This window comes from Neomonachus schauinslandi, chromosome 2 (genome assembly GCF_002201575.2).
Source record: "Neomonachus schauinslandi chromosome 2, ASM220157v2, whole genome shotgun sequence".
NCBI lineage: Eukaryota > Metazoa > Chordata > Mammalia > Carnivora > Phocidae > Neomonachus > Neomonachus schauinslandi.
The window spans coordinates 20,579,281-20,592,729 of record NC_058404.1 but is presented as its reverse complement, the minus strand read 5'-3'; the positions used below and the strand labels follow the sequence as shown (position 1 = coordinate 20,592,729).

General features: G+C 35.4%; 1 protein-coding gene across 3 annotated transcripts in view; it reads left to right on the top strand.

Annotated features, from left to right (window-relative positions):
* The window catches only part of PCM1 (pericentriolar material 1), an 80,403-nt gene that overhangs the window by 18,943 nt on the left and 48,011 nt on the right, over positions 1–13,449 (top strand). For 2 of the 3 annotated variants that reach the window (XM_021694209.2, XM_021694206.2), the window contains exons 3-9: positions 3,226–3,403; positions 6,267–6,376; positions 7,950–8,166; positions 10,704–10,902; positions 11,783–11,956; positions 12,470–12,624; positions 12,745–12,980. In XM_021694209.2, the coding sequence (XP_021549884.2) occupies positions 3,226–3,403; positions 6,267–6,376; positions 7,950–8,166; positions 10,704–10,902; positions 11,783–11,956; positions 12,470–12,624; positions 12,745–12,980 (1,269 nt within the window). The remainder of the gene's footprint in view (positions 1–3,225; positions 3,404–6,266; positions 6,377–7,949; positions 8,167–10,703; positions 10,903–11,782; positions 11,957–12,469; positions 12,625–12,744; positions 12,981–13,449) is intronic. The other variant, XM_044912825.1, reaches the window with a different exon arrangement.

Below are 13,449 nucleotides of genomic sequence, written 5' to 3'. Positions count from 1 at the left end.
CCAGACTATGTTTCCTCAGACATGGTGTCTTAGACTTTTGTATTTAAAACTACTGAGCATATAATTTTGGAGCAGGCAGTGTGGTGTGGAAAACACCAACCTAGAACTTAGGGAACCTAACTTGCCCTGTGATATGGGCTAAATCACAGCTTTATCTTCTCTGGGCTTATAGTTCCTCACCTTTCACATGAAAAAATGGAGTACATATTATCTGAAGTACTTTTCAGCTACAAAAATAAATTTGGATCCATGAAAAATTATTGGAGGAACCTCATTTTTCTAAAGGAAAGGAAGACAGAGTTTTCTGAAATTGAACTGTTACCTGTATGCAGCTTTGGATTTCATGTCTAAGTTAATTTTTTTATCCATAAACTAAAAATGTACTTGTTGGAGGTGACTCACAAAGTTTAAGTGAAATTATGTGTTTGAAGGGTTAATATATTCTTTGTTTCCCTTTTGGATTCCTATTCCATGCACCATCTGCTTGGCATGTTCTAATCCCTAGGTATTTTTATTTCCATTTTCTCATTTTCCCTTTTTTTATATTTGACTGTAGTCCCTTCCTGCCTCCCTCAGCTCAGGTTTTCTGAATATTAGTTTGAAGTGTTAATTATTATTATTATTTTTAAAGATTTTATTTATTTGAGAGAGAGAGAGAGAGAGAGCATGAGAGGAGGGAGGGTCAGAGGGAGAAGCAGACTCCCCCGCTGAACAGGGAGCCCGATGCGGGGCTCTATCCCAGGACTCCAAGATCATGACCTGAGCTGAAGGTAGACGCTTAACCAACTGAGCCACCCAGGCACCCCTGAAGTGTTATTTAAATGGATGCAAAAGTTATTAAGCAGTAATAAACTCTACTAATTTCAGAATTGTTGGGAATTCATTTTTAGATTAGTGAAAAATCTGGAGGTAATTTTGTTTCCTTTAATAAATAGTTCAGAATTCTTTATAATTTGAGTGTCAGAGTTTTGCAAATAAATGTGACTAACAAGGGGCGCCTGGGTGGCTCATTCGGTTAAGCCTCTGCCTTCTGCTCAGGTCATGATCTTGGGGTCCTGGGATCCAGCCTCCCCCCTCCCCCTCTTCAGCCTCCCTGCTCAGCTGGGAGCCTGCTTCTCCCTCTCCCCGCCCCCCCCCCCGTGCTCTCTAATGCTCTCTCTCTCCTCTCTCAAATAAGTAAAATAAGTAAATACAGTCTAAAAGAAAATAAGACTAACAAGGATTAAAGTTCTTTTTAAAAGTTTGCTGCTTAAAGGGTAAAAAACCAGAATGTTATTTAGTAAATTCTTTAAAATTAGAGAGCTTTAAGGTTACCTTGAAGTGTGAACTGCATATTTTTGAGACATGGGAGGATTATAAATTGAAATAAGCCAGAACTAAGAAGATGAATTTTAACAGGAATGAATGCCAGTGTTAGCAACTTAACTCCACTTGTATAGGTGGGGAGAGAACTGAGTACACAGTAGTTAATTTGAAAAGGGCTTTAGTTTTTTGGAAATTCAAGACAACAGAAAATCTTTAATAAGTACTGCTTTGACCAAGATAGTTGCTTCTCTTCCCTGTTTATGAAGTCTAGTCAGTCAATATAGGATAGAGGCAGCACTGACTGAATTCTCTGATTTGTGCATCAGATATTCCAACCACAGTCTTTCTACTTCCTTATTTGATCTTACTTTCTTCCAGTATTTAATTTAGAGCCATATACTTACTCACTTGGGAAGGTAAAGAGAAGGGATTTTTGCAGAGAATCGATAAAGGATGTCACCCAGGAGGGAATCTCTGTGGAGCCATCTGTATTTCCATAATTTTTCCAGGAATCACATGTACATGGAGAAAGTAGATCAGTGCATTTTACTTTGAAATGAAATTATTGAACTTCTTTATTCTTCTTAATAACTTTGGTAGTTGGGATTAGTCACTTAAAATCTATATAACCCCAACCAAAATTTGGTAGCAATGCAAGTTTAAAATTGACTAAATGTTTCTAAGTTAATAGAAATATTCTGTGTAAATATTAGGTAAAATCTTTAAACTTTTAAAATATAAGATTTTTAAAAAAGGCAGATCAGGGGTGCCTGGGTGGCTCAGTCGTTAAGCGTCTGCCTTCGGCTCAGGTCATGATTCCAGGGTCCTGGGATCGAGCCCCGCATCGGGCTCCCTGCTCCGCGGGAAGCCTGCTTCTCCCTCTCCCACTCCCCCTGCTTGTGTTCCCTCTCTCGCTGTCTCTCTCTCTGTCAAATAAATAAATAAAATCTTTATTAAAAAAAAAAAAGGCAGATCAATGATGAAAAATTCTAATATGATATATATACATTTCATATGTAATTTGGCTTATACTTTATTTTTCCCAAGTTGTATTTAAATTGGTTTCTTTGCTTGATTGACTTTTATTTTTTCTTGTTGGGTTAAATTTCACTGGTTTTAAGATTAATCCTTAACATTTTATAATTTTTTAAAAGTGACATCTATCTAATCTTGTTTGTCTAGGCAAAATGGTACCTTTTGGAGGGAATTTCAAAGTATTCTATTTAATTTCTCAGACTCAGCTAAATAAGCATAATTTAAAAGAAAACATAATGATATCTTTGATACAAAACATAAAGTTTTCTGCTTTATTTTATGCTTATGAAATGAGATGTAAGTAAATGAAAGCCACTTACATCAAATTATCAAATAAAAGTGTTTCTATAATTTTTGTCCTTGGTTAGAAAATAGTGGGTTCGTTTTTGTTTTATTAGTATTTTTTAACATCACTTCTAGAAGTGGGGCAGAATGCTTTTTAGAATGATCTTCTTCAAGGATATTTTTAGGACATTAACCTGGTATGATCTGATCTGTTCTTCCTTTTCTATCAGGTCTGGCTCGTGTGTGTGTGTGTGTGTGTGTGTGTGTGTGTGTGTGTGTGTGTGTGTGTAGCTCTTTTCGGCCTTTTGACCTCCTTTTTTGTATGCCTTTTTTTTTTCTTTGTTAATTCCTCTTCATGCTAAGCTATTGCTTATGATCTTTTACTGTGAAATTACCTAACTACCTAACTCAACATGGCAGGATATCTCTGTGTTATCGTTTTATTCTTATTCTTTTTTTCTTCAAGTCTACTGAAACTGTATTTACCGTTGTGTATTTAATACTAATTTATCATCTGTGTCTGTACTGTGCCATTGGTAGTTGAAACAGGAACATGAATTTTAATAATCAGATATAAGTATTGTTGGTCTTATTTTCCAGGCCAGAGATCCTCAGCAGGAGCCTATGGAAGAGATAGAAAATTTGAAGAAACAACATGACTTATTAAAAAGGATGTTACAACAGCAGGAGCAACTGAGAGCTCTGCAGGGAAGACAGGCTGCTCTTCTTGCTCTGCAGCACAAAGCAGAGCAAGCTATTGCTGTGATGGATGATTCTGGTATGCCACAGTGTAGCTTGTTGTTGTTATAAGTAAGGCTCAATTAATAATGGTATTGCAAGGTGGATGCTGGTTATTATATGATCAGGTCTTGATTATATTGACTAGTTTAGAAACCTACATATGAGGCTTACCCTGTCCTTTGCTTTTCTCTGGTTATGCAGAAGAGGTTGCAGGGACAACTCCTGGCCATCATACTGTACCGGGCAGACAGCCAGCTCGCTCTCCTTTTCATCAGAGAGTACCTTTAAGAGGTAAAAGGGACAGGCTGTAGTTCTGTTTTTGTACCTCACACTGATAGGGCTCTTAATGTTTTTTTTTTTTTTTTCCTTTCTTTTTTTTCCCCCCCCACTTTTTGTACTTTATTCATCTGGGATTGCTATACTTGTCTTGCCTACCAAGGAAAGGTCAAAACATTAAGGGAGACAATGCATAAATTTGTAGAGCTTCTTTAGCTTCTAATGTTGGTAGTAGCTCTGTTATTTCAATTAGGTGCCCAGTTGTATACACCAGTTCCTTTGAACGGTATTTATATTCTATATATAGTCTTCCTGAGACTCAGAAACGTTTTTTTCACTTTTCTTTCTTCCTTCATACCCATGTATCATTTAGGTGGAAATTGTATTGAATTCTTTAGTATTGAGTCTAATTTTATAGTTTGTTTTATCACTTCAAACCTGTTTAATTTCTCAGTAAGTTGAAAACAGCTTGTTACCTATTAAAACTCAGTAAAACTAAGGTCTATTTTCTAGTCTATCATCCTAGTCTAATAATAATTTATTTCCTGTAGGCTCTCTATTTTAGGTCCTCACTGAGGTTACCTTGTTATTCTTCAATTTATGCTGCTATCCACACCTAGCCCAGTGGCTTAGCCCTCTGATCATTGCTATACATAATTTAATTTTGCATTTTCATATGGAACTGTATGACTTGCAAGTAACTTATTCTTTTGTAATAATTACATAATTGTATATTATATATAATATGTGCAGTAATAATTATATACATTTTCAACACATTTTTCCCTTGTAAAGTCCAGAATTCATTAGCTTTTACATTTATATTTAGGAAATAGGTAATTTAGAATAAAACAAAATGTTTAAACAATGACATACTAGTTAATGGCTAATGACTTGTTTAAACAATGACATACTAGTTAATGGCTAATGACTTTAAAGTATTTTAAATATTTTTCAAGTTCTAGATTTCAGAGATAATGCCTGTGGTGGTGATGTTATTTCAGATACTTAACGTTTATATCATCTCATTTGATTATCACAAAATTGTAGGTTAGTCTCCAGAGCTTTTTCTTAGTCTCATTTGGGAGAGAAGGAGCTCTAACAGAGTTTGTGACTTGCCTATACTTCTATGACATATTAGTAAAATCAGATTTCTTGAATTTTAGGTCAGAGGTCTTCTTTTTCTGAATATATGAACTTGTTTCTTTAAAGTATAATGAGGCAGACACCAGGAGTAGAATGAACAAAGGTTTAAGATTAAATTTATTTTTTATATTATCTCAAAAAGAATTTTAGGGTAGTAATTTTAAAACATTTTCTCTTGTATTTATGAGATTTCTGATGAAAAACCAGAATGATAGTATTTAATATTCTGGTATGTAAGCGAGGCTAAGTAATAGTCGTGGGAAAGAGTTGTTCTTTACTCAACTAGCAGTGTGTGTTAGTAATCTACACTGTAATTTCTTCCTTTTCAAAATAGAGTTTGCACTTAACTCAGGGCTGAAGGGATTCTATTTAGCCCTGAAATTCTAATTTCTCTTTGAAAAAGCTAGTATTTTCTTTTAAAACAGAAACAGTTTATAGCCCGTGTCTCTTTTAGAGTTGGAAAGGATAAGCACAGTGTGGTTGGGTAGTAGAGCAGTAACCCGTTATCAAAATTGTCCTCAGAATACTGCCTCAGGAATACTGCCGTAGGAAGATAAAAACTATGGTCTTGTAGTCTGCATTGTATCACAAGCAATTACTTCAGTAAATAATCTGTTCTACTGCAAGGGTCAGCAAGCTATGGCCAGCTGGCTTTGGCCCACTGTTTAAAATAAAGTTTTATGGAACATATCCATGCCTGTTTGTTTATGTATCATTTGTGGTTGCTTTTTCCCTGCAATGTCAGAGTTGGGTAGTTGAGACAAAAACCATTTCCACAAAGCCTAACATATGTACTGTCTGAATCTTTATAAAAAATTTGCCAGCCCCTGTATTAGAGCATTGATTCTGTTTGGGGGAGGTGGGGATTTAGACCTGTCAGTATCAGCTGTACTTTTTCAGATTAACCACTTTCCCTTGCCACTCCCCCAACCCAACCTGATAGGCCTGTCCTCTCCCTATTCCACTGAGTCATTATTCTTAATTGGAATGTAGCAGTATCCCTCCTCGAGTGATGGGACAGAAAAAGATGAATCACTATATTAGACTTTTCTGTGTCCCTTTGTCTTCAGGTTAGATGGAAATTTCTTTCTTTCTTTTTTTTTTTTTTTAAAGATTTTACTTATTTATTTGACAGAGAGAGACAGCGAGAGAGGGAACACAAGCAGGGGGAGTGGGAGAGGGAGAAGCAGGCTTCCCGCGGAGCAGGGAGTCCGATGAGGGGCTCGATCCCAGGACTCTGGGATCATGACCTGAGCCGATGGCAGACACTTAATGACTGAGCAACCCAGGTGCCCCTAGATGGAAATTTCTATTAAAATGATTGTTTGGGAGGTAAATCTGAGGGTTAACTAGTTTTAAATTAGGTAAGATTTTTTAAAATTCCTTCCCCCCCCCCCGAATTTACTTTTAGCTTCTCAGAAATTGAAAAGTGTATTTATTTGTTTGCTTTAATGAATAGTTGTTAATTTTCTTTCCAGTTGTAACAGAAACTACAGGTAGCCTATCTGGAGTTAGTATCACCTCTGAACTAAATGAAGAACTGAATGATTTAATTCAGCGTTTTCATAATCAGCTTCGTGATTCTCAGGTAATTTAATTTTTTTAGTATAGTTGAGTTTAAAATCATATTAATTAAGCCAGTGGTTCCCGAACTTCACTGTAGCATAAATATCACCTGGTGTTTTGTTTAAAAAAAATAAAATATTAAAAAAAAATAAAATAAAAATGTAGTGTTCTGATCATTGGGATTCCCTCACTCCCAAAGTATGTATGATTCATACATTTGAGGTGGGCTTCCCCACTGTGTGATTCCACTGCTGGTAGTCTGGGGAGTATACTTGGAGAAACACTTAATTAGAGGAAAATCTAAGTTGAATGCAGTGATAAGTGAAACTTTCTCCTTGAATGCTACTAGATAATATGTTCTTTTTTCCTCTCAAAGATTCTTTATGGTCATAACCTCTAAAGCTTAAGTTATATTTGAATCTATGTCCTTAAATATTTTACTGACAATTTTGGAGAAAGTTCTTAAGTTTAATTTCAGAATTAATAAGTGTTACAATTTGGTGACCTCTGTAAGTAATGATTTAAATGCAAAATTTCAATCTATGGGCCTTGAATAAGAAAGGGTGAATTATTACCTCTTCACTGTAATGAGTATGAAGATTCAATGTCTCCTGTCTGCTGACCAGGTAAAAATAAATGAATATGGTCTACCACTTTGTAGAATTATTTAGCAATATCTAGCACATTTTTTTGGTGACCCTGCAAATGCCCCATCTTAGAGAAATTCTTCACACGTTCTTATATATATAAGAATGTTCATGGCAGGTTTTGTCAATAGCAAAAATCTAGAAACAATCTAAATGTCCATAAACAGGAAAATGGATTAATAAACTATGATATATGCATAGAGTGAAATCTTATAGCCAGTTCAGTAAATGAGCCAGAGTTAATAAATGAAAAACACGAGTTTAGGAAGGATACTGCTTGATTAATATTTAAAAATGCATGAAGGATGTATATCTTATGTAGGTACAATAATATATAAACATATGTGATGATGGTAATTGTGTTTATTTCTGGAGAGAGTAATGAGATTGGGGGTTGGTATGTATAGAGCTTTAGTTATATCTGTAATGTTATATTTCTCTTAAAAAAAATTGATGCAAATGTGGCAAAGTGTTAAAATTTAAGCTCAGTGGTGTTCATTTTATGATTTCCTAAGCCGTAGTGGATTTTTGAAAATTTTAATAGAGGATCATAGGAAAGAAGTGCTAGGAAAAACTGATAGATTAAGAAAAAGTTTATGATGATTGTAAAAAGCTGGCAAGAGAGAGAATGAGATTTTTGAAAGTTTATATAAGTTTATATAAGGCTTATAAAGACATTTCTAGCACTTAATTTAGATCCAGATAGTAATTCAGTCCAGTGAATTCAAGACCACTGCGTAGTAATATGTGTCCATAAAACCATATAGATGTTATAGTGGCACATCAGGAAATAGTATGTGATTTGGGAATTGGAAAGGCGTATGCTTACCCACTAGCACAATCTAGGCAAATATTTATTGCTTTTTATAAAGAGTATTTATGTGTTTTTAAAATGAGAATCAAACCTTTCATTGCCTTGATCGTCTTTTTTTTTTTATTTTAAATAAGCCTCCAACTGTTCCAGACAATAGAAGACAAGCGGAAAGCCTTTCATTAACTAGGGAGGTTTCCCAGAGCAGGAATCCTTCAGTTTCAGAACGCTTACCTGATGAGAAAGTACAACTTTTTAGCAAAATGAGAGTATTACAGGAAAAGAAACAAAAAATGGACAAACTGCTTGGAGAACTTCATACACTTCGAGATCAACATCTGAACAATTCATCATGTAAGTAAAGCCGGCTCAGCAGTATTAGGTAGAGGACACATGAGTATATGTGCTGGCATGCAATATTTAATTTAGTAAATATCTGGTGAATGAATGAATGAACTCATACTTCCTCAAGAAAATTACAATATTTGAAGAGAGATAGGACTTGCATGGGGAAAGTTTTTTTTTTTTTTGAAGATTTTATTTATTTGAGAGAAAGAAAATGAGAGAGAGAGAGCATGAAGGGGGGAGGGTCAGAGGGAGAAGCAGACTCCCTGCCGAGCAGGGAGCCTGATGTGGGACTCGATCCCGGGAGCCGAAGGCAGTCACTTAACCTACTGAGCCACCCAGGCGCCCTGCGTGGGGATAGTTTTTAAGTAACAAGTCAATATGCGATGATAACAAATAGATGGGAGATCTGTTCCTATAATTCAGTAAAGGTAAAGAATAAACTTAAGCCTTGAAAAATAGGTAGGATTTTAATTCAGGGGAAAGAAAAAGAGAAGGTAAACTATTAGATACTTGAACATATGTTCCTGGATTTTTTTAGCATATTCACATTTTCCCTTAAAGGAAAACTAATCCAGATTGGTACTTTGATTTAAAAACTATCGAATAGATTTAGAAAGTATTTATAAAAAAAAGACATGAAAAACATATGTATGGTTTAGTGCAAAAAATTTATGACATATAGTTTATAACGTAGACTATATAAACTGAAAAGTTTATAACTTTTTGGAAATATATGGTCACTTAGGAGGAATAGGAAGAGCATAGTCATACTAGTTGCACTTTAGGAACCACCTTTTCTGCTGCAAGATGTTTTACTTGCTTCTGTCTGATTGAGATCCAGTTACTAGTCCTCATTTGCTGTCTTCACACCTTCTCAAGCCTGGTCTTTGCCTCTTACCTAAACAGTGGTAGGAGCTCTAGCATGGGAAACTGATCAGTAGGGTCAACTCCAGCTGGTCATAATTCTTCAACATTCCAGGTGCTGTCTTATTAAAGAAAAGACAAGGGATAGGAAAAACATCTCTGGAGTCCCTGTTCCTTATTCTTTACCCATCTCCTATTTCTCTGCTATCCCCCCCCCCCAAAAAACCTTAGTATTTCTTCCTGAAACATCCTCCTTTCTTTTCCCAGACCTCTGCTAGTCTCTCCTCCTCTAGAGTATAACCTAATCCCAGTGCTTATTTTTTTTTTTTAAGATTTTATTTACTTATTAGAGAGCGAGAGCACAAGCAGGGGGAAGCGGCAGAGGGAGAGAGAGAAGCAGGCTCCCCACTGAGCAGGGAGCCCAACATGGGGCTCAATCCCAGGACCCTGGTGTCATGACCTGAGCTGAAGGCAAACGCTTAACCGACTGAGCCACCCACATGCCCCCCCAGTGCTTATGTTATACAGATGGACACAGCTAAGAAAAACTTAAAATTCGAAAGTTGTACTGAAGGCCCGGTGGTCAGTTTTATATACATGATAAAGTAGCACTTTGCCTACTGATGACTCTAAAAAATGATTTTTTTTCACACTGTGAAACTGTGAAAGCAGTAGCAAAAGGTTGAACTTATTAAGGAATAGAGCAAAGAGACTGCTGGAAACCAGTTGTAGCAATTTGTAATGTGAGCAACAAATGATGGTTGTCCCTGTGAGAAAGAGATAAATGACAGTAGTTTTAAAGTGATGGAGATTGAGAAGTGCAAAGATCCTTAATCTTCATTCATTCTCCTTGAAGGCATAAGGTATCTTTAATCCATGTGGACAGAAAAGTAATTAACATATAGTTCAAAGACTATAGAAGATAAGCCATCATCTAATTAGAAAATTCTGTTGTTGAGTTGTATTTCATGGTATGAATGTACTACAGTTACTTTAAGTTTGTTTTATCTTTTGGAACAAGGAAAATTCCATCTTGGAGACCAGATAAAATTACTCTGAGCTATGGATTTAGAACATTCTTTGGGGCCTAAACCCCTAGGGTTGTAAAGAGTTGTAGATGCTGTACATCATACACATTTGCCCTAAGTTTTTTTCTTTTGTTTTGTTTTTTGTTTTTGTTTTTTAAAGATTGATTTATTTGACAGAGAGAGAGAGAGCACAGGCAGGGGGAGCAGCAGACAGAGGGAGAGGGAGAAGCAGACTCCCCGCTGAGCAGGGAGCCCATTGTGGGGCTTGATCCCAGGACCCTGGGATCATTACCTGAGCCAAAGGTAGCCGCTTAACCAACTGAGCCACCCAGGCGCCCCACATTTGCCCTGTTTAACTTAACCTAGAATCAGGTTTATCAAAGAATATACTGGTTACTTTTTAAGGTAGAATATAATAGTTTTTGTCAATTTCCACCTTGTCTTTCCTTTTTATTTTTTTTTTCCCCCTAAGTCTGTTTGGTTGAATAAGTGGCCTGGCTATTATACACTTACGTTTCTGAAATTTAAAGCTGCAGAATGTAAGATGTTAATGATTTTTACTTTTTATTTTTATATGTAAGCAAACTGAGTAAGTGTTGTTTGATTCCATATCTGTTTGTTTATGGTAACTGGTTTTTTTTTTTTTGGTAGTTGTGCCTTCTTCAGCCTCTCCACAAAGAAGTGTGGATCAGAGTACAACTTCAGCTCCCTCTGCTCCTGTAGGCTTAGCACCAGTTGTCAATGGAGAATCCAATAGCTTCACATCATCTGTTCCTTATCCTCCTGCTTCTCTAGTTTCTCAGAATGAGAGTGAAAATGAAGGACATCTAAATCCAACTGAAAAACTCCAGTAAAACATTTTTACAAATATTGTTTACATAGAATAGAATTAAATAATGGGGATAAATTATGGTTTTTTTTCTTTGTTGAAAATTCTGGAAAAACTGAATTTACGTAATATAAATATTCTTAAGAGGTGGTAGAAGAAGTGTGTGTGTGTTATATCTGCATCCCTTGAGTTGTCCAAGAGAAATGTGACATTGTAATACAGGTAATTTTTGTGAGCTGATGCATTCCCATTTTCTAGCTAAAGGATTAGAAATAGGTGGGATTGCATTAAAAGATTTTTATATTCAAAAGATTCTAAATTCAGAGCCCAGGCCCTAGAGTCAGAAAGCCCTGATATTCTATCTTACAAGGCTGTGTGACCATGGACAAATAACTTACCCTCACTAAGCCTCTGTTTCTTCATCTGCAAAATAGGGATAATATACCTGTTCATAAAGGTATTTTACAGATTAAAAAACATTGGCAGTGTTCCTGGCACTTAATAGAAACTCAATAAACGTAATACTTGGGGTAAACATATTATACACCTTATAGATCTCTTGTGTGTTACAGATTAGGAACCTTCTGTAAATGTCTAATAGTGTCTGCATCCCTGATTTGCCTGAGAGGTAGTATTTAAATTGAATATTTAGTACTTCACTATTTATTAAGAAACCAAGTCTGCTTTTTTTAATGCCTTTGTCTCTAATAGATTATAAGAAAATGGAGTGATGAGATATTGAGTAAGCTATCCTTGAAATTGAATTCCTAACTTTATAGTCACACCCCTTGATACTGCACTAGGTCTGAATTTTGTCCATGCTGGCTGCTTTTATATGGAAATACTGCATGCTTTATTTTGCTAAAATAGTTATTATATATACATTTTGGTTGTTTATCAGGAAGTTAAATGAAGTTCGAAAGAGATTGAATGAACTAAGAGAATTGGTTCATTATTATGAACAAACATCGGATATGATGACAGATGCTGTAAATGAAAACACAAAAGATGAAGAAACTGAAGAGTCAGAATACGAGTCTGAACATGAAAACTCTGAACCTGTTACTAACATTCGGTAAGAACTTGGAAGTTCGTTTTTCTAACGTGTTCCTCCTAACTAAATGCTTCTAATATGGAGCAGAAAAACCTCAATAGAGTGCTACTTGCTTTTTATTTAAGCTTTTCTCCTGTAAGTCTGCGTAAGTCTACTATTTTGGCCAGTGTAATCTTACTGGCCCTGTGAAGAAAAACAAATAGAGAAGCACTGAGTACAGTAGTTTGGTAAATTTGTTGTTTGTTAAGATCACATGCAAGTAAGTCATAAGAAGTATCTAACTTAACATTTTCCTGCCTCTTTATTTTTAGGTGTAACTTTGATTTTTTGGATGTTTTTCTTCTTAAATTTCCAAAGAGCAGAAGTTTTTGAAAAGCAAGAGCCAGTTATTCAGAGTATGAATTTAAATGGAGAAATAGCCAGCGATGTTCATAGTTCAGAATTATTTTATCAGCAGTTCTAAAACTTTGATTTTTAATTTTTAATTTTTAATTTTTTACTTTAAATAACTTCAGGCTGTTTTCTTTCTTTTAGAAATCCACAAGTAGCTGCCACTTGGAATGAAGTAAATAGTAATTCTAATGCTCAGTGTGTTTCTAATAATAGAGAGGGGAGATCAGTTAATTCTAATTGTGAAATTAACAACAGATCTGCCAACATAAGGGCTCTGAACATGCCTCCTTCTTTAGGTATGATTGACTATTGATGGATAATTTTGCCATGTTGTTTTTTTGAAGTGGATTTTCTTTAATTAGTACTCTTCTTAAATTTATTAAATTATTGATTTCATTGATACTTGCTTTTAGCAGATTGTCACTATAATAGAGAAGGAGAACAGGGGATTCATGGTGCACAAGGTGAAGATGATGAAGAAGAAGAGGAAGAAGCAGAAGATGAGGGAGTCAGTGGCGCTTCATTAACTAGTCATAGGAGCAGTCTGGTTGATGAGGCTCCCGAAGATGCTGAATTTGAACAGAAGATCAATAGACTTATGGCTGCAAAACAGAAACTAAGACAGTTGCAAGATCTTGTTGCTATGGTACAGGTAAATACTGCTTGATTTTTTCAAAAGACTGTTCAAACAATAATTCTTGAGTCACTTACTTTAAACATCAGAGTTGATAACTCAGTTGTTCAGGTACCTTCTCACTGCCTTCTGAAACATCAGGCAGATTTGTTTTGTATTTTTTTCTTGTACTTTAATTTTTTCACTTTTTATTATGTGAAAAGGCCTCATAATTATAGCTTCTCTCTTCCTGAATCCCAGCTCAGTTTCTTTTCCATCTTCTTACCCATATTAGGAATGAATTAGGCTAGTTTTTAGATGAATAAGAATACCAGATAACACCATCTACAAACTTAAAATTGTCTACCCAGTTTTATAATTGAGTCAGCTCTAACTCTTTAAGGTTTTATTAGAATGATATTTCCAAAGGTTTAAGTTTCAGTTGAGGTCTTCAGAGAAAGCATGAGTAAATATAAAATTATATGGAGTTAAATGTTTTTTTAAAAAT